The sequence below is a fragment of the Pithys albifrons genome, chromosome 2 (genome assembly GCF_047495875.1).
Source record: "Pithys albifrons albifrons isolate INPA30051 chromosome 2, PitAlb_v1, whole genome shotgun sequence".
Lineage (NCBI taxonomy): Eukaryota > Metazoa > Chordata > Aves > Passeriformes > Thamnophilidae > Pithys > Pithys albifrons.
The window spans coordinates 67073048-67099955 of record NC_092459.1 but is presented as its reverse complement, the minus strand read 5'-3'; the positions used below and the strand labels follow the sequence as shown (position 1 = coordinate 67099955).

Sequence of the window (26908 nt, the reverse complement as noted above, 5' to 3'; positions counted from 1 at the left end):
CCAGATGACATTTCTGAATTGCAGGGCAAACAACCTGACAATACCTACCAAATCAGAGCCATTTCCAAGGATATATGTAAAGATGGTCTTCATGGTTTGATTTGAAAGCTGTATCACAGGGTAACATTAGGGTAAGGAACTATTTTTTCAACTTGAAAGTTTCAGTGAACTTGTAGATTTTTACTGCTTTTCTTCATACTAAAACAACAGATATCTTCTTCAACCTGGATTCAAGAAGTGTCAGTTAACACCTAGTCTCTCACACATCCTACTTCCCTGGTGTAGACAAGGTGTTACTTTGACAGAGACTGCATTGCCAGTGCCTGTTAAACATCGAGTAACGTGGGAGGCCTGCAGATAAAAGCATCTTGCAGTTTGGAGCATATTGTGATTGAATGACTCAAGGGGAAAGAAACAAAACAAGGAGGTTTCTTACTTCCAGCTGCCTCGGCACCACACAGCACCTGTCCGCAGTGACTTGGGGTTGATGCTGGCAGGGTTCAGGAGCTTGTGAGGGGAAGCAGGGAATGGCCCAGGACCCTCCAAGGGCTGATGTGATGTGCAGCCACAAACAGCACTCCATGACAGTGCTGGCCCATCAGCAGATCGGAGGTAAAACATGTGTGGTGAAAACCTTTGCTGCCACAGTTTCTGAGCTGTGGACAGAGACTCCAATGTCTGCTCTGGGTGTAGTTACATGAAAAGTCTTTCAGTGTTACAAATTCTGTTTGACTTTCTATAGAAATACCAAATTGGCAAATCTACTACTACTTTTAACTAAAATTATTATTTCTGATAAGTCAGGAAGTGATGCTGATTTATATTGTTTACTTATTAACACTGAAAGGGACATTGCTATCTTGACCCTCAAAAACATAAGATTAAAAAAATCTTCGAATATAACAAAAAGGCAAATTTACAAGGAAATTGCTTTTAAAAATTCTTCCAGCTGAAAAGTATAATTTTGATACTGGGCTGTTTAACCTTTCTTAGCATAAATAGCATTGTGGGATGACAAGGAAAAATTAAAAGAATAACAAATGAAAATTAACAATTTCATTTAACTAGTGCTTTCTCATGAAGCATTTTACATCCAATGAATTAAAGATGTCAGGGGTGGGGAGAAGGAAATTAATTAAAATCACTGGCTTGTTCTTGGTATAAGAGAAATAAGGAAATCTCTTTTTACATATCATTGCTTTTTCACATTTTCATGTTATTTCATCTTTGTTTATAACAATGCTTTTTTCTTATTATTGTAGGCAATGAGAGCCTAGAAGAAAATTATGTGCAGGACAGTAAAATGGGATTTGTCATCAATGCTATATATGCTATGGCTCATGGACTACAAAATATGCATCATTCTCTCTGCCCTGGACATGTTGGACTCTGTGATGCTATGAAGCCAATTGATGGCAGCAAGCTCTTGGAGTTCCTCCTCAAATCCTCATTCATTGGCGTTTCTGGAGAAGAAGTTTGGTTTGATGAAAAGGGAGATGCACCAGGAAGGTAAAGAGGTTTCATCTCAACTAATTAAAGTTGAGGTTGGGAAGTGGGAATGTTACCAGGTTTGGTGATGGAGAATTTTTTGGCTGTTTTGCTGAAACATAAAGCATGCTAACATAAAGTTAGACATAAATGGAGCTATCAGGATCAGGCTTTCCAATGGCCAGGAATAACACTGGTAACACATGACATATTGATAGCTACATTTAATATTGGGACAGGAACTACAGTATTGCCCATAAAATTTCTAGTGTTTCAGGAGAGGACAAACCTTGTATCTCACACACTTTTGGTGTATGAGGGAAGACTGAGACTCAGCACCAGGGTTTTAATATGTATAAAGTCTAATAAGAATCACTGGAATTTAGGGAAGCATTTGCTTGTCACAGTTTTGAAGGGAGGGCTGTAGAGCACATCCCTGTCCAACTGAAGCTCTGCTGAAACCTCTTCAGAGACTGTCTAGTTCTGCTTGGTGGGCTCTTGTTTGGTCTCCTTAACTTGTTTCACTCTGCAATCAGCTCAGTCCCAGAGTTTAAAGATGTCTGAGTAGAGCAGGACAAACAATTGGGGTTTTTTGACAGAAGTTTCCGTGTTTCACTCCTCTGGGGTGTGGCCCCAACTGTGGTAGCTGCTACTGTCTAGCCCTCCCCATCAGACACAGCATGTACCCAAACAGTGAGACAGTAACTTTGTGGACTTGGATGTCACCTTTGTTTCTGTTGTGGAAGTGGGCTGACAGAGATCATTTCATTTAGTTCTGTGCATTCTGTTAAACTATTTTAACAGATGGATTTTTAAGTTTGTTTGTATTTTTATAAATACATTTATTTCACCTGCTGATGTACAAAATCCATTATTAACTAAAACATACTCAGGTGTTACTTTATTGAAGTTAGTTTTCCTACTGAGTTATTAAGGTGATATAAAAGACTCTCTCACTCCATCTTTGGGCCCATTGTATAAATGCATCTGAGTGCCAACACTGCACAAAGGGAGGGCTCTGGAACAAATAAGAGTTTACAGTCTGACACATGCCTTTAAAGAGTATTCATGAGACAGAGTGGTCTTAGAGCAACTCTTCTATTATCAGGTTTACTGGGAAAACTGGCCAATGTTTTAGAATCATAGAATCATAGAATCATAGAATGGATTGGGTTGGAAAAGACCTCCAAGATCATCGAGTCCAACCCTTGGTCCAACTCTAGTCCATTTACCAGATCATGGCACTCAGCGCCACGTCCAATCTGCGTTTAAAAATCTCTAGGTATGGTGAATCCACCACCTCTGTGGGCAGCCCATTCCAATGCCTGATTACTCTCTCTGCAAAGAATTTTTTTCTGATATCCAACTTAAATTTCCCCTGGCAGAGCTTAAGCCCATGCCCCCTTGTCCTATTGCTGAGTGCCTGGGAGAAGAGACCAACCCCCAACTGGCTAGAACTTCCCTTCAGGTAGTTATAGACAGAGATGAGGTCACCTCTAAGCCTCCTCTTCTCCAGGCTAAACAACCCTAGCTCCCTCAGCCTCTCCCCATAGGGCTTGTGCTCCAGTCCCTTCACCAGTCTTGTTGCTCTTCTCTGGACTCGCTCCAGCACCTCAATATCCTTTCTGAACTGAGGGGCCCAGAACTGAACACAGTACTCAAGGTGTGGCCTTGCCAACGCAGAGTACAGGGGAAGGATCACTTCCCTGGTCCTGCTGGCCACGCTATTTTTGATACAGGACAGGATCCCTTTGGCCTTCTTGGCCACCTGGGCACACTGTTGGCTCATGTTGAGCTTCCTGTCAATTAGTACTCCAAGGTCCCTTTCTGCCTGGCTGCTCTCCAGCCACTCTGTGCCCAGCCTGTAGTGCTGCAGGGGGTTGTTGTGGCCAAAGTGCAGGACCCGGCACTTGGCCTTGTTGAACTTCATCCCATTGGAATCAGCCCATCTCTCAAGTCTATCCAGATCCACTGCAGAGCCCTCCTGCCTTCCAGCAGATCGACACTCCCTCCCAGCTTGGTGTCATCAGCAAATTTGCTGATGATGGACTCAATCCCCTAATCCAAATCATCAAGATGTTAAACAGGACTGGACCCAACACAGACCCCTGGGGAACACCACTGGTGACTGGCCGCCAGCTGGATGCAGCTCTGTTCAACAGCACTCTCTGGACCCGACCCTCCAGCCAGCTCCTAATCCAGGAGAGGGTACAGTTGTCCAGGCCATGGGCTACCAGCTTTTCCAGGAGTATATTATGGGAGACAGTGTCAAAGGCCTTGCTGAAGTCCAGATAGACCACATCCACAGCCTTCCCCTCATCCACCAGGTGGGTCACCTGAGCGTAAAAAGAGATCAGGTTGGTCAGACAGGACCTGCCCCTCCTAAACCCATGCTGGCTGGGTCTAATCCCTTGTCCACCCTGAAGGTGCTGTGTGATTGCACTCAGGATGAACTGCTCCATAACCCTGCCAGGCACGGAGGTCAGGCTGACAGGCCTGTAGTTGCCAGGGTTCTGCTTGCAACCCTTTTTGTGGATTTTGCTCTTTTCTATACTGTTATATTTATTTCTACTGTCATATTTAAACAGTATATGCATTCAAACAGTTTGTTACATTTAATCAATAATAAAAAGCTGGTCAGATTGGTCTTCTTTTTGAACATTGTATGCTTCAGACTTTTTTTTGTCAAATATACACATTAGCTAGGTCAGACTTTGAAAGCAAAGGCAAGCAATTCCCTTACACTCAAACACATACTTATTGACACAAATGAATAAATCAAGTCTTTGCATGTATAATTTAGAAAATAGATAGAAATTACTATGTAGTATAGCTTTAGGCTTTTTGCACACCACTTGTGTCCATAAAAATATTACTCCAGCTTTGCTTATATTGCATTTTCTGTCTGTTAGTTATCCAGTTTGATGTTTAGATGTAATTTTCCAATTTTAGCCCTATTCTTATTTACTATTTTGTAACCCAAAAGCATTTCCACAGCTCTTATCAGAACCAAACATAGAATTAAATTGAACGGTTCCTGAATTCAAAATACAAGAGAGCTTATATCAGGATATTCCTCTGAGTATAACAGAATGGTAGAGTTTATTCCATTTTAATCTACAGCAAGGTTAATTTCTCTTGAGTTATTTGAAGTAGGGGGTTTTTGTTGTTTTTGTTTTTTCTCATTTATATTTTCACAGCTGGAGCTAGCGAGTTTGGGCAAGGTAATCCAATTAACCTTTTTGTTATTCATTCTGTTATGTTTGGAACAGTCTTTGGCATTTATGACATGGGCAATATCATATCAGAGAATGGCTATGTGTATATGAAATGTGATCTGTACAGTCTGTCAGATCTTTGGATGCCAACAGTAGTTTAACAGAATTGTATTTAACTTCAGATAGGCTATAGCATTTCCACAGCTTCACATGAAAAGGCTCTTTGTGGATCAGTGAAGAGACCACAGCACTGTATCAACATGCAAATGAGTTTTGGTATCTCAGCAAAATGAAAAGATAAACACTACATGCAACAGCTCAATATAGCAAAGACTTTCTGCTCTGAAATTTCCTAGCTTTTTGGCTTTTCTATGCCAGTGCAAGAATGTCACACAAATGTGGAAAAAATTTTTATATATCCTGTCATCATATCACATGAAAAAATGAACTTCACAAGGTGGAATAAATTAATATTTCTTCTTGGTTGGCAGCAACCTTCTTCATAATTTATTCTCAAAATCTATGAGATTCTTTGAGCAATTGACTCCCACATGCAATCATCATGGGTAGAGCAGATACAGTTGCACATAGTTATGTTCCTCTGGCACTCACTTGATCTCCTGTTTTGAAACCCTTACATCTTCATGAAACCTTAACCATTTGTTTAGATTCAACTCTTTTTCTATCTCAGGCTCGATTATAGTTTCAACCTTTTATCAAAATGAGATTAGAAAACACAAAGTACATTTTCAAAGGTGCATTTCTTCTGTGAAGAATCTTTTCTTTGAAGATTTTTTTATGCAGAAATGTGATGCAGACTTTTATCAGAAGGACACAAATTCAATCATTTAGCTGACTGCACTCCCTCTGAAGAAAAATGACATGGTTGTAACTCTGGAAACTCAACCATACTCACTTGCTATATTGTCATTAAGAAGATGCTGGTAAAATTGCTGCACATTTTATTTTCATTGGGTAGCTCCTGCTTCCTTTCTCTGTAGTAATCATATCACTCGAATTTCCAGAAATGGCTGGAGAAGGTGTGAAGGATGTAGTAGTCAATACCATATCCTTCTCTGGGCCTATGCAAAGGGCAGCAGCCAAATACATTTTTAGCTCTGATCTATTCTAGGGTAATTGTCTCCTTTTACCTTGTGGCAGGAATGAAGAACCTTACCTCTCTAGGACAAACAATTTGTATAGACCTTTGAACATAAAATGCTTTGTGACACTGAGCAGGAGAATTTTCAGCCCCTAGAATGGACCTCTGATATGTGCAGAAATGTTGAGGTTCACAAACCTTTCACCTAAATAAAATTCTACCTTAACTAGACTTGGACTTAGGACCACCTAAATCTATCTGGTTCAAAATTTCCAGTAGCTGTTCTGGCTTCAGTCATGACAACTCTGCCAACTCTAAAGCTTTGACAAAATTATCAACTGCAAATACTTTAAACTTGTATGTAAAGTACTTTTTTTTTTCAAATATGCATTGCTGTTTTGGAGTTTGGATTGTGGGTGCGTTTTTTGTCCATTTAAATCCCAGCATTGCTTGGTATTGCTGTTTTCCATTCTGTCTTCCAGGACAGCAAACATCACGACCACTCTGGTATTATGGCTATGGAAAAATGTAACTTCAGCGATCTCAGACAAATCAGAGTAAGAGTGTGCCTGTGGCCAGCTGACTAACATTCTGGCTCAGCTTAAAAGTAGATTGTTCATATGATACCTCCTATTTGATCACACCGTTTCCCAATACACTGAAGACCATGCCCTTATACTAAAAGAAGGGTATATTTTCTTACATGCAGAATGCCTTAATGGCTTCTGTAAATGCTGCCATATGTGTGTGAAATACAGCTGCCTCCATGGTCCTTGCTCTCTTAGAGTTTCACAGCTCTTGTCAAATCCATTCCTTCTGGAATAATAATTCTTACCATGGACACAGGCCAAAATTTTTTAAGTTGTACATATGTGAGCAAGGGGATGAAGGGAAGTATTCTATCACTGAACTTGCTCAAAGCAGAAATTTTTCATTAAGGAAAAATAAGGAAAGGATAAAGAACTTAAGCACGTCTCCATATACCGAGTGTATTAGACCACACTTTCACCACTTAAGATTCAAGCTGCATATCAAAGCTGCAAACATTGTACAACTTGTCATACACAAAATTGTGTCAGAGCTTTTAGTCTGCATACTTTATTCTTTGACAGATAACCTATAGCAAAGGGAATAATATTTCAAGGAAACACAAGAAACTCTTAATTGATATTGCATTAATGCCACTTTGTGCCTTGTAATATATTTTTTGTAAAAAGGAAAACAATATGTGCAGGCTCAAAAATTCCATTAAGGGAATGTGAGGTTTTAGTATCCTTTTATTTCCATTCCTGAATTAATTTTCCAGCCCAGAGTAACTGATTTTGTGTCAGTCTAGTACAAGGTCACACTAAAATCCAAGTAAACTTTTCTTGCTAGGTAGAGGCATGTACATTCCTGATGAGTTTTACTCCTGTCTGCTGAGTCTCCATTATGAAGTGCCTGACTGTCACTGCTTTTTGCTATCCTGATTCTTCACAAGTCTGGAAACAGCATTCCTTTTTTCATCTTCTCCCATTACAATAACTGCGATATGAGAAGCTATTTTTCCCTAATAAATTTGAAATTTACCCCTTTTCTAATCAATGCCTTTATTAGGAGCCAAATGTCAATCAGTGGAGCTGCCTCCTGGTTAGATCTCCATTGAACTCTGTGTCAGGAATCCCTTTTCACCTGTGGTTCATAGGAGCTCTGCAGTGGCACCGGCATTATCTGAGCATACATATTTGCAAGACTGAGGTCTAATTACAGCTATAAATATGCACTTCTTTAAATAATCTTTAACTAGAGAGACCCTCAAAGATGAAGTTAAGAAAAAAAACCCCAGGTCTAGAGAGAGATTCTAACACTTCTTTCCTTTGTGAACTGCAAGGAGAGTTGAAATTCTGCATGTTTGAACCTCAGAATTGATAAGAAAGAAATAGATGTCTCTCTTCTCTCACTACCAAGCATCCCAGTTTTATTTATGGCTCATACCTTGCTTACCTTACCCTTCATTCCTTAAGCACATACAGATTAGCAATACTCGATATTAAAAAAAAAATAATAATCCCAGAACCTGAGACAGCCCAGTAAAGAAAAGCAACACAGTAACTCTCAGGCTTGGAAAATGGAAGATGCTTTAATATTTTCAACTCCAGCACTGATTTCTGGTTCTCAGCAGTTTTTCTCTTGTCCTTCTTTAAACAAAACCCTCCCCCTTCTCATCTTAAGAGACCAGGGAATAAGTTCAGCCTCTTTTGTGGTTCTTCCTCTCTGTGCACACTCAAATATTCATTCTTCCATTCTGAGTTATTTCCTACTAAGAAACAAGCCACATTCTGTGGGTAAAAGAAGGAACAGAATAATAAACTGTAAGGAATGTGTATGCATCATGTCCAACACATTGAAGGCAGTGATGGAGGCTGGATGTTTATTGCAGGAGTTCCTTATGCTTCCCTTACCTTAGCCTTGGGAAGTTCTCTCTTACTTGCCTAGGGTATGGAAGTAAATTTTGTGACTGAGCTGCTAAGTTTGCCTGACCATCTCACTGGACTGGGTAACAAAAAATACTTGAACTAGCACTTGTAGTTAACTTATGGCAAACTAGTTCAGTTTGAGCATTTCTACTTGAGAACTCCCATGAAGGGCTATACTACAACTAGACTGTATGCAGACACCAAACAAATGGCAAAGGTATGTTGAAAAATGGTTTGAAAACACACCATCCAGGGTTATTCTTCAGGTGCACCTTTAGCAAAGCTTGTTGTCTTCAATGTGCAGCTCTTCCCAGACACAGAATTTTTACTCACAGTTTCAAGCAAGCAGAGGAGACAATTAGCAGTTGTGTGGCAATCAGAGGTGTCATTTCCCATGATTCTGCTGCAAGTCCTACAGGATTTGGTGTTTCTGTGAAACTTAAGTCCCTGGTGTTACGTCCCTGGTCCATGAATATTTGGAGGCAGAGGGAGTAGGGCAAGGTAAATTTTGTCCTTTGAGTTGAAGGACAGTGACTCACTTTCTCTTTTTTCCCTTGCAGGTATGACATAATGAATCTGCAGTACATAGAGCCCAACCGCTATGACTATGTCCTCATTGGGACCTGGCACGAGGGAGTGCTTAACATTGACGACTACAGGATCCAGATGAACAAGAGTGGGATGGTCCGATCGGTGTGCAGCGAGCCTTGCTTGAAGGGTCAGATTAAGGTGGGCCTCAGACACTTGCTTTCTGCTATAGAAATGTGGATATCTAGTCAGTGTTTTTCCTTAAAGCCAAGCAAGCTTCTTTTTAAGCCAAGGCATAGGACCTCCTTTCTTCAGGAAAGCCAAAATTACAGAAATGCTCCTAAATTCACATCTTTCTTTAATGGTCCCATATACAGGACCATGTTTTCTAAACTTACCCTTTGTAGGGATGCTGAATCTTCTTGTGTGACAGGATTTGAATTTCACCTTAAGTAAGAGAGAACAAGATTTTCACTTAGTCATTGCCTACAACATGCAGTGGCTGTGATTCACTTGGGGGCTGATCCTGAAAATATCATGACCCATGGGAATCCAGTATTTTGTTCCAGCAATAACACCTGCAAGGAAAAGTAAAAAAAAAAACACCAAACCAAAACCAAGAAACAAAAAAAAACAAAAACAAAACAAAAAAAGGCATCTATTTGTATCTCATGTTCACAATAGGAGGTAAGGAAACACAAATGAAATCACCCTGTGTTTACCAAACAGTAGCACTTGCATCAGGCTACAAATATTTGCCACCTGTCATGTCTAGATGACATAAAGACATGTTCCACCACTATCAAAATGATATGGATGCAGTAAGTTTAAAATGGTGAGACACTCGTTGAGGAAAGTCTCCTTAGATCAGAACTGCCTTTCTATTTTCATTTAATAAGCACATTTGCAGCTTTTTGTTTCTATATTGCTACTCTAAGCAATAAGTGATTGATGATTTGGCAAAGGCAGTGTTATAATCCAACAGTCTTGGAGAAGATACATGATTGGTATTTACCACCCTCCAAAGCATCTTTTTCCTGGTTTTGAGATTGTGCAGTTTGTGTATGTGTGTATATATAAACACCATGCATACAAAATGCCAGCTTCATCTCTCTGAAGTCTGTTGGACTCTCTCCACAGACTGCAGGAGGAAATGTTAACGAAAAAAGCCCACAAAGCCAGTGTTCAATAAACAAACATTTTTCATTTCATGACTGTGGTTATTTCTGCATATAGTTGGATAGGAAGATCTTGAAGAAAAGGCTGGATTCCTCCTTGCTGACAAACAGGGCCAGAACTTTTGTCAGAGCCCTGTGAGCTGGAGGTGTCCTTAATCTTTCTTTCAATCTCAAGGTAACAAAATTAGGAGTCAAGACAAGGAAAACATCTTTTCAGCTTTGGATCATTACAGGTAGCCGCATTTGCAGCGAAGAAAGAAAGCTTTCAGGGATATTTGTGTATAAAAGAGCAGTTCTGAAGCATGCACTTGGTCACTGAATGATGGTTTTATTTTCTACTAGGACCCAATACATCCTTTTAGCAGTATCGTTTTTAATTTGCTCTTATTTGAAATTCTGTTTACACTTGTGTAATGAGCCACAAAGAGACTTCCATGTAAATTGGAATTTATGTGTATGTGAATGTGCTTGTGTGTAGATGTACATATTTACGTATATCACTCTGTGTTCTAAACTTTGACTTTGTTTACTGTTTTTTACTATACAATAGATATTAAGTGTGGGCTGAGCAAGGTGGTCCTAACCTCAACCACCTTGCAGGCTGAGCCTCAAGTCTGATTGAAAATATGACACAACATTCTTCTGTACCAAAGGGAAAATTGTTTGTACTTTTAACTCAGAACCGCTCTCCTCAAAACAAAATAGAATTGTCTGTCCCCAGAGATTATCCTTGAACTCCTAAACACAAATTTTAGTATGCAGAGATGGATGCAAAGTCATGATTCATGTTTTTTAGCTGTTTGAAACGTGCCATACACAGGAGTCCTGTCGTATTTTAAAGAGTACATGTGATCTCTGCCTGCTGGAGGGGCTTCTTTATTGTCTTATAGAGGATTATAACTGAGGATGTATTTTGCATTGCAGGTGATCAGGAAAGGAGAAGTGAGCTGCTGCTGGATTTGCACTGCTTGCAAGGAGAATGAATTTGTTCAGGATGAATTCACATGTAAAGCCTGTGAGCTTGGCTGGTGGCCAAATGCTGACCTGACAGGTAGGGATGTGTCCCTCCAAACACATTCCCCTCCTACAGGGCACTAGGACAATGCTCTGTGGTGGACAGTAAGGTGGCAGCATGTAGAGATATTGAAGGTACATACTTGGACACAAATTTCAGTGCAGTTTAGGGTGACTGAAAAGTGTTGTTTCTTTTGGCTTAGTGCAACAGCAGCAATAGTAAAGATAGAAAAAATTCTACCAAGAAGAAATGTCATAGTCTGTTCCTCCCCTTCAGTTAGCAGAACCATTAATAAAGTGTTAAGGCTTCTAATGAACTCAGCAACATTGCTGCAATTTAGCAGTGTCTATCACAAGAGTTCAGTACATTCTTGTCATATTGACTTGATACTCTTTCTGATCATTCTACCATGCAATTAGTAATAGTTTATTTGGGATTTCAGGCCATTCAGTAACTGATTACTGGAATCCTGTTCATATGAAGAACATTCTCACTGTACCCACCAGCAAGAGGAATTTCAACAAAATCCTGAGAAAGGCTGGCTGGAAAGAGCTAGAATTGGTCTCCCTTGTGTATATGCTTTGGATGAGTTGCATGCTATGGCATCTTTCTGTTTATTTTGTACCTATCAAGGTCAACCTCCACACCTGCTCTGGATTTTGCAGCAACCATTACCCCAAGAAAATAGATATAACACATTGAGAAGCATAACCCTGACCTTATCATTTACTTTGTGTCACTGTAAAAGACTACTGGCACCTCTGCCCCATGTCACCTCTGCAAATCTTGGATGCCAGTATTCAGCAGAGCAAGGTTCTTAGTCAGAAGAACAACCTGATCACCTGGCTGAAGATCAAATGTGCAACTTATCATATCTTTGTCTCTCTGGCAACTAGATGTTATTGCAACATTTAACATAAAGTCCTCAAACTTTGATTAAATCATTCCAAGAGGTACTTTAAGCTAGTCCCTGAAGCCAAATGAGCTTTCAGAGGATCTTTTGAGAGGGAAAGCTGGCCACTTCTCCAGCTAAAAATATATTATTAATCACAATAAAGTGGGAAACTTGACCCCATTGTCTATCTTGGTTTTCCATGGAAAATAAACTACGGTCATGTTCCAGATGTGTAAGTAACTGTCTGTATGCCATTACTCTCACTCAGTTTTCCCATCCTCCCAGTCCCACACCTGCCCCAGCCCTGCTCTGCTGTGCAGCTGCACGTACAAACAGATTTGTCAGGATATAAAAATCTCAGTGATCATTTAGTTCCTTCAAGATTCATGTAAGTGGGTTGTATGAAAAGGAGTGCATGAAAACTTCCATAAGGGTCCCAGTGTTGGAAAAGTATCTTGTATTACTAGAAACTAGAAAAGGCACAGAAATACCCTGATTATTGGAAAAGCTCATATTTAACTCCTACCTCACAGGACACCACTGTCCATTAATTTAAAGGAGATATCCATAGACAAAAAGGTTTTGTTCATCTTGGAGTTTCACGGAATTGTTTGTATCTACTCTTCAGGGAAGAAAATTGGGACTTCTTTTTAATCAATAAGACAGAACAAGAACCTAGTGAGAGATCAATGTACATTTGAAAAATATGGTTCAGTGCTACCAGCTGCTCAAAGTAGCTCAAAAGGGGTCATGTCAAATTGACAGGCACTAGTGAAAAGAGTTGAAGAAAGCATCAGTGCTGGAAAAAATCTCAGGGGCATGTTGCAATCTATTAACTTTTAATGAAATCAGTAGATGACCTGCTGATTTGTGTTTCTTAGCAAGGGGACTGGACTGCTGCTGTTCTAAAATCACAGTAGCATCAGCCAAATGACAGCATACTCATTGACTGGTTTCCTGGAGAACATTGAAATGGCAGTCTGCTCCTGCACAGATTCTTCAGTCTGCCTTACTGAGGAAAAAAATCTTATTTTTAACCCCTGAAATTTATTTATGTGAACTGTAGTACTAAGTACAAAGCTGTGAAGAGAAGCTGAGGACATCCTAATTCTTAGAAAAGGGTGATTGAGCTAGCTGAACTCTGGCTCCTGAACTTGGTGGGAGTCACCATTGCTTGAATTTAATTTGGAATTCTCTTTTCTTGCCAGGACTCCCATAAAATGTCTTTTTATAGCTTGATTTTATGTGTTGTATTCATGCTCTGACAGTAATCTAGACACAGACGGTAACATCTCACAGTTCAGATTGTTTTCCCTTTGCCTTAAATCTTAAATGCTAAACACGTACAGTTTTAGTCCCATTTTGCATCACAGATGGAGGCTCTAAAATCCTTAGTCCCTTTAAGAAACGTGAAGCACATACTAACCCATTTCCTATGACATGTTTTTCAAGGTGCTCATTCTCTCCACTTGAAATCAGTCTCTGCTGCTGAGCAATCGTTTCCTGACATTTCAATTTTATTTTTGAACGTAAACAATTTTTTTCAAGATTGCTTCCCCTAAACAGGAGTTCAGTGGAGTCAGCAGGCACAAAGGATTTCTCACCGCAAATGATGAAAACCTGACCTGAAAAAGTCAGTAAAGCCAGTACCTTAGTCCTTGTGCCAAGAGAAAATATATCTTTTATAGTACTAGAAAATAAGAAGGATGAATGTCAAACTTGTAAACCCAGTTTACATAAATCATCTTAAATAAGCAATAAAACAAGGCATAACAGTTTTATAGATTTATGAAATTAGTCATAAAGTTTTGGGGCCATCAGTTACCTAGGATGTGTTAATGACCTCAGAAAACATCATAGATTCTCTTACTAGCCTCGCACTATGAATAGAATAATAATAATAATAAAATAATCAATTAGTCTTCTGATCTTGGAAATTATTCATGGTTAAAGTGCAGGGAAAATAGTAGATGAAAGCTGTCAGACAGTTTTGTAGTAGAGAATTTTAACTGTGAAGCTTTTGTCACTAATTCTCTGTTTTGTTTGAAGTTTGAGTTAGTTGTTGTGGGAACTTTTTTTGGTTTGGTTTGCTTTTTTAAAGTCATACATACACAATTTCCTGGGTATCCTTCCCCAGTCTCAACAAGGTTCCAGACCCCATTTTCTCCTAGCTGGTCAATGACCCACCTTTACAGGTGCTGACAACTGACTGTTGCTGATAGTAAGCAGTGTAGGAAACTTTCTGCACTGTTTGTATAACATGTGGTTCTTGGGCTTGCTGGTGTACAGGAATTACACTGATTTAATGAAACAGATTTCTAAGGCCTTACACAGGATAAGCTTAAGGCAAATGATAGGCTTAACTACCATGTTGGATCTGGGCTAAGGCTCTGAAAATATAGTTTAAAATGTAATAGTGTGAGTACGTCTTGATGTTACTGAGCTTAAACCCCATATTTAAACTTAACCCTTCCAACACTTACTGTTTGTTCTTGTTTAAGAAGGGCTTCACATGTATTAGCCAATTAGCAGGAGCTTCTGATCCTTAGTCTTATTTTAAATTATAGGAGTCAGCTTCCCCTCAGGGCTGCTGAGTACAATGGCCAGAGCTTCTCACTTCTATTAAAAAACTTTTCCTTCATATTTCACAAAAAATTATTGTCTGGAAGTATATGTTTCCTCACCTATCTAGGTCTTGAACAGACCACACTGAACAGAACATAATTCCTTTCTTTATAAAGTAATACCTCCAGTTCCAACTGTTATAATTTCTATTATTTCTGATTTTACAAGCATATGTAACAACAATATCTGTGGTCATCAGTCTGGTATTCTTAGAGACAAAGTGTACAGAATTATAAGACCTTCTTTCAGTTCCTGTGACATTGGCAGACATTAAAAGTTTGAGTAGAAATTTTCCATGTCAGGACTTTGCCTTGGGCTGATTTTTTTTTTTAATTTCAACTAAAATAATTTGTTCTCCTTCTGTTTCTCAAAATGAGGTTACAGTAAAACTGTTCCACCCTGACACTTACCTCTGCTTCCTCCTCTATTATTTGGAAGGAAAGACTTTATGTTACAGTAGAGTTACCAGTTCGTAATTTTGTGTCATCCTGTGGAAGAGGCACATGAATTAAGCCAAACTGTGGGTCTCAGAGGCTTTTAGTTCACAGACAGTTTCTGCAGATACACTCCATATGGTGGAAGAAGGGCCTGAGCATGACTTCCCCATCATAGTGTCAGGGACCTTGCTAAGATTTAGCAACAAAACTGAGAGACAAAAAATGCATTTCTTACAATCTTGTTGACATCAACACCTTTTCCCTGCTCTTCTCAGCTCTGTCCTACTACTCAGACAGGCAGAGTTGATGAGCAGCCAGATGAGGCTGTGAAAAGGTGGATCAGCAGTTTCTAATGGAGACGTCTGTGTGAGGAAGTGGCTAAGAAAAAGATGAACTCAAAGACAAACTGAGATGGGGATGGCAAGGGACTGGGAGGAAAGATACTTGAGAGGTGGGGGAAAGTCACAAAAGGTGAACTGGGTCCAAGGGAAAACTGGAGAAGGAGAGAAACAAGAAGTAGAAGAGGACATGGATACTTTCCTTTGGATAAAGAAACATGCTAAAAGCATTTTGGAACCATTTAGTCAAGAAGAGAAATTAGAAAATGCCAGAATGAAGGTTTTCAGTAACAGCTTCACAACCATAACATCTTATTAACACAAAGGATTTTATTTTCTCTGTAATGCTTACTGCTGGAATTACTTCTTCAGCACAGTGAGGAAGGTATCTAGAGACTCTTAACTTGCATGTTGGAGAGAGCAGTTAATTACCATCTTAACAGATACCGAAGTTTGCGTGCCTGTACTAGTCACAGAGGATAGCCTTTCCAGTTATTTTTGAAGGCACGCATAGTCTGTGGTTTTGACTTTTTCAAGAGAATTAAAATGCATTGCATAGTGGAAACACAATGAGCATGGGTTTTGTCAAAATCAGGTAATCTAAAAATGAACAAAGCAGAAATATACTAAGAAGATACAGTATCCATGGTATAGTTCCACTACAAATTTGGATTTATTATCATTTTTCTGTTCATAGATATCTAATTAATTTATATCATGTATAAAGTCACTCTCACAAAAATGTATAATGTATATAATGATTTTGGTAAAGATTAAAATAAATTAATCTGAGGAGGTCAAAAAGCTACCCATTCTGATTCGAACAATCCCTTCCGACTGAAATGAAGGGATTCTGCTGAGTTCATCTGGATTCCATTCCCAGCTTTGCCTTTGTTATGCTGGGCTTGTAAGTAGGTATCTTAAGAAAAATTACAAAAAAAATTCTAAATCACATTTCCAGTTATATCATCATGAGCAAATGTTTGAGACATCCAAAACTGATGGCTGTTTTTTGAATATATTTCATCCAAACTTCTCATGCTGCAGTTCACTCCTTTATAAAATGGCTTAAATAACCCATAGCACATACACATATGTTAATGTTTGGATTATATTGGCATACAGGGAAAAAGTTGTTCAAGCAGCTACCTTTCTAACACTCTGTTTCTCTTCTGTACACTGCAGGCTGTGAACCCATCCCTGTAAAGTACCTCCAATGGAGCAATATAGAGTCTATTGTGGCTGTGGTCTTTTCCTGCCTGGGAATCCTGGTCACCATGTTTGTCACCCTTATCTTTGTGCTCTACAGAGACACCCCCGTTGTCAAGTCCTCCAGCCGGGAGCTCTGCTATATTATCCTTGCTGGCATCTTTCTGGGTTATGTCTGCCCTTTCACCCTTATAGCTAAACCCACCACGACATCCTGCTACCTCCAACGCCTTCTGGTGGGCCTGTCCTCTGCCATGTGCTATTCTGCCCTTGTGACCAAAACCAACCGCATTGCACGTATTCTGGCAGGCAGCAAAAAGAAGATCTGCACCCGCAAGCCACGTTTCATGAGTGCGTGGGCTCAAGTGGTCATTGCCTCCATTTTGATCAGTGTGCAGCTGACACTGGTGATCACACTGATCATCCTGGAGCCCCCCATGCCAATCCTCTCCTACCCCAGCATCAAGGAAGTTTACCTTATCTGCAACACCAGCAACCTAGGTGTCGTGGCTCCTGTGGGCTACAATGGACTCCTCATCATGAGCTGCACATACTATGCCTTCAAGACTCGCAATGTGCCTGCCAACTTCAACGAGGCCAAGTACATTGCATTCACCATGTATACCACTTGTATTATCTGGCTGGCCTTTGTGCCTATCTATTTTGGAAGCAACTACAAGATCATTACCACCTGTTTTGCAGTGAGCCTGAGCGTGACAGTGGCACTGGGGTGCATGTTCACTCCTAAAATGTACATCATTATAGCCAAGCCTGAGAGAAACGTCCGCAGTGCCTTCACCACCTCAGATGTGGTGCGTATGCATGTCGGGGATGGCAAGGCACCTTGCAAATCCAACACTTTCCTCAACATATTCCGGAGAAAGAAGCCAGGGGCTGGAAATCCAAAGTAAGTGGATTGACTGCAGGTACACTTTTATCTGTGTATGTCCCTCTCTTTGCCATCCCCTCTTGGTTGACCGTAGTCTGCTGAATAGTAAGGTATGTAACAGTTTTGCATCTCACACCTGGCAAAAAAGGTGGAAATGAGCCTTTAGGTCTAAGCTTTGGTTGGATACTGACATGTTGCTTATTACCTTCTCTCCTGCTCTAAAGGCAGCCCTGTACACCACTCCCTCTACCACTGGGGCAGGTCAGGCAGTGGCAGAGTAACCAAGCCTCATTTGCAGTTTCTTCCATCTCTCTGTGCATGTGACAGGGATTTCATGCCCTGATGTGCAGTTGTTCTGCATTATGTTCAAACTGAGGTTCTATTGTAGCCTTTTGGAAAACAGAAAAAGAAATCTATGTCTGAGTGGTTGTAAATCACATGTACTTGTCCAAGGCCACCGGAATTGTGTATGTGAAAGCTGGGGATTGAATTAGTTTTTAAGGTAGTGTTTTGTGACAGTTCTCATGATTGTGATTAAAAATCACCCTCCATACTACTACTATTTTCTACTTAATACTCAGAATTATGACAGCATGCTCTTAATCACCATTAATGTAAATTTCTACAAGTTTCAAACCCAGCATTGGTGTGGAATTGCAGAAATCAACTAATGGTGAAAATGAACTTACATCCACATCTATTGAACCTGTTATTTTCCTTGCTAATAATTAAAAGCAATACAAATGCAGCAGAGGGGGAGAGAGAACTGTTACTTCAAACAGTATCTTCCTGTAAGGAGCTGTCTGAAAATTTGCATTCTTTATTATCTTATTGCTTTTTAATCTTTAAAGAAGCACCATAGGGCTGCACATGAGCTTAGACTATTTCTATCCCAATTAAAAAAAAATCAAAATAATAAAGCACCAGTGACGCCTACACATCTGAGCTTCCAAACAGAAGTAAAATTCAGTAATTTCCACAGGGTTTTGGGTTCTGTAGGTTTATCTGAGTCACTCGAGTTGGTTTTGATTCAGTTTGCATAAGAATGATTTTCATCTGTCTTGACGATGGAGGTAATACTGTAGAAAACCCATGTTGTGAGCAATTTTGTCTTTATGCTACTTCTATTTTATTTTTTTGCTAGACAGGGGGTGAGAACAGAAGGAAATGGAGACATAACTGACCCAAATACACAGCTCACCATGTCATGGAGGCCACAATGTGACTGCCGGCTCCTGAGCCAGAGAGGGGGACCAGGGAGTGACAAACAGCTCTGGGAGGCCTCCCCGCACAGATATGGCAAAAAATCTTTATAGCTCAAGAGTCTGAATTCCATCTAAATAGAAAGATGGAGCCTGATCTACCTTCCTCTACTCTATGGTAGTTGGATGGAGACTCAGATATCTGCTAGAAATTAGTGCAATATCTCTGCAGTGTCATCTCTGGCTAACATAGTTGGTGTCTCTAAGATGATGTCTGACAAAAAAAAGGAAAAAAAAGGGACTTTTGAGCATTACAGATCATGAGAAACTTAGCCACTAATTCTTACAGTTGTCCCCACTGTTCTTCTACTTTTACAAAAAAAAATAAATCCCAAAACAAAACAAAAAAGAAAAGGAATTTAAAATATCTGAATGCAATATACATTACAATACCATCTTAATATGAGAAAATATTTCATCCTGTTCAAAACCTGAGGTTTCTCCTCAATATTGTCACCTTTGAAACACAACAGGGTTTACCTGAGCTTTTTAGCAATTTGTTACATAAATTTAGTAAGATTTTTTTTTTACCTCTCTATTGAGCTTGCATAAGTGTTATGAAGCAAAAAAAGCTCTACAAAGTTTTAAGTTGCTTTTCTAAACTCAAAGCTCAATATCAGGTAATATGCTTTTTTTCCTCAGGTTAAGTCTTCATATCTTCACAGCCAAATTCCAACCTCTAACCTAAAACTCTCATGCAGTTACTGTTGTATTCTTCACCTAAACCAGCGGAGGTGCAGGGGCTTGCTGATGGAGAAGGACAGTGTACTCCCTGTACATGGGCACGAAGAACAGAAAGCAGTTTACTGTACAAACATACAGCTTTGGAACTAAAGTCACAAGGCAAAACAAAAACTAATTTCAGGGCTTTGGAAGGTTGTTTTAATTCCTAGCCGAGACCATTGCAAAACTTATGAGGACTTTGTGCTAATACAGATAAAGAAGTGTGAGTCACTGAGGAAACCAAAAAGGGAAAAGTGGAATTTGCTGCAGCCTTTGAAGCACCTAAGTGGCTCAAATGTGTAGCCAGATTCTTCCTGAAACAGAACTTGAAACTACTGGCACATGCTTAATGCTCAAAGGAATGGTCTTCTGACTGATTTTCTATGGTGGTTTTGGGGTTGGTTTTTTTTTCATTCCCTATCAAAGTGTGGGATTTATTTGCCAGTTTCTCGGTGAGTCAGATTCACGGCGGCGTGCACATTCTGTTTCTAGATTCTTCAATTGTCCCTCTCTATGGCCACATTTTTCTGTCTATAACTGGCCAGCCGATTTCCAGCTGTCTTAAACCAACTTTTCATCTATTTTCTTGTTATTCCTTCTCTCTCTTCCAAGTTTGTATTTCTGCTTTTCAATTTTCATCTCTTTTTCTGTGTCAAACCTCTTTGCTTAATCCAGTGAATTCCAATTCCTAAACAGAAAAGTGGCATTCATCTAAATTAAATTGGTATGCAGATATAGGGTTAATATAAGATTAAAAACAGAAACTATTTTACATTTACAAAGGGAAGTCTAACTTATATAAGCCTTGATAAAATACTCATATGTAATGTTGTGCTGCTAGTTTAACTAGGATAGCTTAGGAACCAGAGTAAGCAAAGGCACTCTTCCTTTCTCCTTCCCATAGTAAAGCAAAAGAATTAACCTGGGAGATCTATTAACAGGATCTCTTAGTCAATTCAAAACCTTCTGCTACCCTGCTGCTCATATAAAGCTTAGAAAAGTCCTGCTGAAAAATGTCTGTCCCATCATTGCCAACAGAATTTCAGTGAAAATAAATTGCTTAGGAGCACTGGTCTTCACTTAAATAACAATGCACACTGCCTTTACTGCTCTGTTACACCCCTAAGATGCTATGTGAAGTTGAAGATTTGAACTCTCACTTACTTTGATTTAATTAAACTACAAACAATTACAGCAGGTATTGTTTTCAGTAGAGCTGGTTGGAAATTCTCCAGTGGAATAGGTTTTCCCTCTGAAAAGCCACTCAAAATGTATCACATAATTGGGCTTTAATGGTAGGGATACTCCCTGGGCATTGAGGACTTTGTTTTTTTCCCATGGAGAGATGAAGGCATTGGGAAAGCATGAGGGAACTTCACCCAATAGTTAAAGCACTCAATTAGGTTAAGAGCATCTCCTTCACTTCCCAGGTGAATGCTCTATAACTAGACTAAGCAGTGTCCCAGAGGAAGTCTTCTTCCTCTGTTTTCATCCAGCAGTGTTTTGGAACAGAGGAAAAACATCCTGATGCAAATCCTAGAGAGATACTTTGTATTATTCTGCAAGAGAACTTGAATCTGGGTCTGAGAGATCCCTCGTGAGTGTCTTCAGTACCAAGGAACTGTCAGTTTTTCCCTCTTGTCAAATGAATATTTAAATATATATGAAAAATAGAGCAGCTCCACCAGGAGAGATGAAAAGAGAGTGATATATGCTGCTTTTATTGAAGCTTTGTGGGGACATTTATTGTTAGTTTGCTGCTTGATGGTATTATGAGATCCTAGCTGTTACAGGATGATGATATGGCAGCGTTTGTTAGGAAAGCCTTTTGAATCTATTTTTTTTAACCTAGCTGTAAGACTGCAGCTTTTGGAGATGGATCTTGCTGTGATCATTAGCCTTGTTCCTGACCACAAATGTTTAGTCTGCAAGGGTTAATGAGCTTGAAGAGTAGCACTCCTGTACAGTATCTGTTTGATCACTTCCCTGAGGAGGCAGTGCTCCTTTCTGTACTACATGCAGAAAAAAAGTATCCAGTGACACTTAAGGTGATAATTCTGATAAGGGTTCAGGAAATACCTTCCCCAGTCACTGCTTCAAATGGACCCAACTCAATGTGCAGGACACTGAAGCCAAGCTTTAAGCCTGAAGGTCTACTGAGTTGCTTTTCTGTAGTACACTCACTATTCAAATAGAGATTGACCTACACACCAATGCTCACCTGTTCTCCCACACTTCTTGTGGGCTGCAGTAGCATGAGAAGGATCAGTGTTGCAGGAGGGGTAAAAATTCATGTTACACTATTGGGTAATTAGCTCCAGGTTTGGCAGTGATGATTAGCTGCTGCCTCAGTAGTCACATATAAATTAATTTAAATTTATGGTTGAGATCCCAGGTCTGGACACCATTTTACTGCATTTTGAATCAGAGTAAGTAAAGATTTAGTTCTCAATATAACTTCTGTAGCAAAATCTAAGTTGATAGGAGGTCAACTAGCAAGACTCACTGAATGACCAGGACTTCACATTCATGCATAGGCCACCTTCTTCCCCCCTGTAAATTTAATATATTTGCATTCAATTATTTTTCCTCCTGAGAGCTGTCTGCCCTCAGAAATGAATAGTTGATTTTAAATATTTCCAAAGATGTAGTTTATCTTTTTAACATGGTTTGGCAGTCCATGCCTCTAGACTGCTGTCACAGGCATCCACTTTCAGCACTGTCCAGGCAGTCATGTGGGCCAAGGATCTCTCAAAATGGCTTTATTTTATTCCAATAAAAATTTTCAGAAAACCTAATATCCCCTAGTACCTTCTCCCTGCTTCCTTTGCAAGAGCCTATTCCTGTCCTTTGTCCTTTCTCCCTCTGTGCTGGATCCCTACATATAGTTTCTTAACTGGGAATCAGAATTCTCAGTAACCTCTAGTAACACAACTGTTCCCTTAGCATGGCTTAGGGAACCACTTGGTTTTTTGTTATGCCAGTTATAAAATTATCTCCAGGTATTCTTAAGTTACTCTTTCTATTTAAACTGCCTTGATGAGTTGCCTTTTCATCTTGAGCAAGCTGTGCTGCCAAGCCATGTTTTTCTCACACTCACTGGTACCTCACAGCCCACGAAGACTTTTGGGCTGTTCAGCTCCATCATTTTCAAAGCCTCCCTTTCTGTGAAATAGGGTGAGGGAATTCTTAGCACAAGTACATCCAGAAGGCAGGACATTTTGTTTCACTGGTTTTCGTAGTGGTGGGAGGAGGCAAATGCACAGTGCAGCATTGCAAGTGCTGGAGCTTCCAGAAACAGAGAGTAATGTTCAGCATGTTCAACTGCAGTTGTTCAAATGTAGAACTTTCACAGCCTCTCACTTGATCCAACCTGAGTGCCCTGTCATAGGAATAGATGCTTAGGAGTACTCCATCTTCTCACTCTTATGTTATTACTTCATGTAGTCAGTACTCTGTCTTTAAGCAGGGATTATGGAAGCAAGGGTGGGATGGAGAAAAGGGAACAGAAGACATAGAAACATTTTTTATTTAAGTAAAACAATGGCTTTTGTCCTGATCTCTGCAGACTAAATTATGTGAAATTAAGCCAAACCAACCTATCTGAGCCTGGCCCAGCCACCCAGGGAATATTTCTTTCTGTCTCATTGAAATGCATCAAAACATTTGAAACAAGATAATACAGTGGAAATTGCAAGGAGGACTCATAATAACAGGTCACCATTGCACCTTCTCTTATAAAAGAGAATATATTAACTCCTGTGCTTTGGGACATGAGCTCAATGTGAGAAATCTACAATATATTCAAGTATTTTCTGTGGTCCTGAAGTGTGTCCCCTAACCTGCAGCATATAAGAATTATCTTTAAATACTTGTTACACAGATTACCATCTAGTGCAGTTTTATCTTCTTACAGCATTGCCAAAACAGTAGACACAATTGTTGAATCTAATAGGAAACAACTTTGCAATTTAGAAAACTGATGCAGTGGGTAAACTCATGTCCTGCAGTAGAATTGCACACACAGTAAGACAGCCCTTTATTTTTACCATTACAGACCTTGGAAAATATCTCATTCCAAGTTACACTCAAGAAGACCCTTAAAACTGCTGGACCTGCACAGCCATCCTGCTAAGGTTTACCCCAGAGAGGAATGGCTTATTATGGAAGTGTTTGAAAAGGATGGAAAGAGAGTATGGAAAGGATGTCAGCTCCTGCAAGTGGGAAGTGATACAAAGATTAAAATGAAAAAAAAAAAAAAAAGAGAAAAAAGTGGGAAAAAAATTGTGCAGGACAGATTAGATGGATTATTTAAATAATCTCTTGGTTTATATCTGACCTCTACATTGTCCTAACAATAAAATGTTGATGTCCATGCCCTGTTTTTGGGGCTGACTCTGTAGAACAGTGGCACCAAGGGGCACAAGGTACTGTGTTGGTCCATGGCTTTGAGGCTCCTGGCTCCCCATCAGGGCATGGGGCTCCAAAAGCACTGGGCATCTGGTTTACCCTTGCATCTGCCTCAGGCATATCATGGAGGAATCTGCTTCCTTTGCAGTGTGGATGCAGATATGTCATCTCTCGTATGGTTTCCTGGTAACACAGCTGTCACGGGGAAGGCAGGTGACACCCTAGTCTGCCTTGATTCATCTCCCTACTGCAGCCCTCCCTGCTGCCAGCCCAGCTTCTCTATTCAGTGGAGTCCTTCACCCTTCTCTGAGGTTGCAGTGCATTTTTGGGAAAGCATCTTGTACCCTGACAAAGGATAGCTGAAGGTGTTAATGCCAAACATCTTTCTCTCAGCAGTTGGTATGTTTGCTCACTTTGCTGGGCTGTTTACTGGTCTTAAACCTTGAATGATTTTGTAGACACATAGCACTTTGACATGTGACGGTTCTCACCCAGTTCTCTTGTGTGTGCGATGTGAGATTCACACAAGAAAATGCAAAGAACTCAGTCAAGCTTTTCAGTCCTTGTCAGTATATTGATTTAAGTGAATATTTAAAACACCCAGAAGACAATTACAGGGTTTCAAAGGGACTCTTAGAACTGATATTAAAGAACTGGGAAAAAGCACAAAATAAGAGGAGAGTCTGAAACTTAACAATCCCATAGAAATCTCTTCTAGCCCTGCTGCAGGGTTGTCCATTAAATTTGAGCTATGATATGTAATATTGTCTTCCACAGCCTTGAATTTGCACTTGATTATGTTGCATATATAATGCAGTTCCGGCCCATACACCAAAAAATTGCAAAATAGGTAAAAGACTGAGATATCACTTCCACACTTATATTCTTTCTAATTTAAATAGCTACTAAAAATTGTATTTATTCAAAACCTGGGCATAGCATATGTGTATACAAAATTGCACACCAAAATGTCTCTCTATGCATATATGTGCAAAATAACTAATCTGGTGTTAGAGAGGTTTTTTTATCCTTCTAATGAGTAGGGGCATGGTTACATAAGGCACGGGAAGTTTTCCTTTCAAATTATACCGGCTAAAGGGAGCCCCAGCACATGCATAACTGTGTTGATCACATGTCACTTCTAGGGCAAGCTGAGAAGGAGCAGGGACAGGTGTACCATATGATTCGGATGTTTGCCAAGTACATGCTAAGGGGTCTGGCAGTTCAGGCTTAGTCCTCTGGGTTTGCTTCCATGGCCAAACAGAGGCAGCCTGAGACTATCTTTAAGAGAAATAACTTAGAAAAGTTATGAGGTTCTGCAGTAAAAGCAGTGGGGATAGACTCCCCTCAGACAAAACCCAGGTTATATTGAATAAGTTTACAGTATACATTGCCTGCACCCTGGGCTCCCATCCAGAATTCTGCTTCTTTGTCACCAGTTAGGGTCATATTTTATGTGTATGGTCCTTTTTTAAATGAAAGGGCTGCGGTGTAAGGTTTTATGCAATTTCCTCTCTTTCACAGAAGTTCCCAGTCCAGGGCAGTTTTGCCACTTTCTTTTCATGTATAGACATAAGTTTGTTCTCTCGGGGGATTTTGATAGGACATAAATCCAAGGAATGGTCTCTGAGGGCAGCCTAGTTCTTACCAAAGGGCTGTCGGAAACCTTCACTTTACAACTGCTCTTGTTTTGCTGCTGTCAAGATGCTGAATCACAAAATGTTGCTTTGCTTAGGGGCACTGCTGTAGCACCAGGAAGCTTTGTATGAGTCTCAATACATAGGCACGCTGATGCAGAGATAGACCATCACATCAGAGGGGAGCTTTACAGTTATGTACCATAATCTCTGCTTTCTGACTGAGGGGATGCTAAGGCAGTACTACAGAACCCTGGGAAAAGCTAGTATCTTTCTTCCCATAAACCACAGGAATAACAACACCACTTGTAATTTAATTTCTTGCTTGACTGGATCACTTATTGCACTTCCTTGTATTTTAGTATTTGTATACATTATTTATTAGGATGCTACAGAAGTACACCAACTCAATGGTGAGTGATACAAACAATTGCGTTCACATGTAGGGATAAGCAAGCGTTGCTTATCTGCTTGGCACTATAATCTCATGTTGTTTTGGTTAGAATTGTCTCTGTGAGAAAAGTAAGGAAGAAAGCTTCACCTTTTAAGAGTGTCTGGTAAATAAAGAGGTGTTAAAGGTTGCATTCAGGTAAGCACCTAACCCCTGGATATTTCTCTGTAATACATATAGAAGTCAGATTTCAACTCTCATAAGCATGTACTCAGGAAAAAGGAAATAACGAAACCATCCTATGTTTAGGGGGGATGGTCTGAAGTATAATTTTTAAATATATAACAGCCATTTATTTATTTAACTCAGCATTTTAAAATGGAAATGAAATAAAGAGCTAAAATGCAAGTTTCCTAAAAGCTACTTTAATATTTTTAAGTCAAGAATGCATTGAGACTCCTTATCCTCAAAGGTGTGATGTTTCATCCCATGCCTCTGTTGTTCACTCCCTTCAGCAGAAGCAATCAGAGCTGTGACATTTCATATCACATGATAATTCATTTACAAATCCTTTCTAGAATACACACACATGATATTCTGCAAATGTTTATTTTGTGACTGCATACATCTTTGAGCTAATTTAGACATGAACAAAAATCAGGGTACTGAAGGATATCATGCAGATCTCTGATATTCTTTATATAAGGACAAGGCTATAAAACAGCACGAGTATTATATATATCTATGGACAGTTAACACTGGTTTTTGTTATTTTCCTCAAATTAAGATGTCTTAAAAATATTTTTTATTCATCCCAGTAATTTAGTGCAAAGTTACTGATGTGAAATGCTGATAATTTATTTAATCTTTTCCCATGCCAGAGCATATTTATCTGCAAAGGTCTTGGTGGATAACACTAGCACATACATTCTATGTGCAACGGGAAGAGGCCCGAACATTCCTCTCTTGGTCTGACAGTGGAGTGCTTCAAAACAATTTTTGGGGATGATGCTGCTCTCAACAAGGCACAAAGACCTTAATATCCTGACTGAAACCATTACTGTAATTTGGGAATGCTCTGTGCACCACTTCCGTATCCTGGAAAGG

General features: G+C 39.7%; 1 protein-coding gene across 1 annotated transcript in view; it reads left to right on the top strand.

The window, feature by feature from the left end:
* GRM1 (glutamate metabotropic receptor 1) overlaps positions 1-26908 on the top strand; it is a 195390-nt gene that overhangs the window by 148771 nt on the left and 19711 nt on the right. Inside the window, exons 5-8 of the mRNA XM_071549372.1 lie at positions 1263-1509; positions 8825-8993; positions 10895-11021; positions 16466-17396. Of these exons, the coding sequence (XP_071405473.1) occupies positions 1263-1509; positions 8825-8993; positions 10895-11021; positions 16466-17396 (1474 nt within the window). The remainder of the gene's footprint in view (positions 1-1262; positions 1510-8824; positions 8994-10894; positions 11022-16465; positions 17397-26908) is intronic.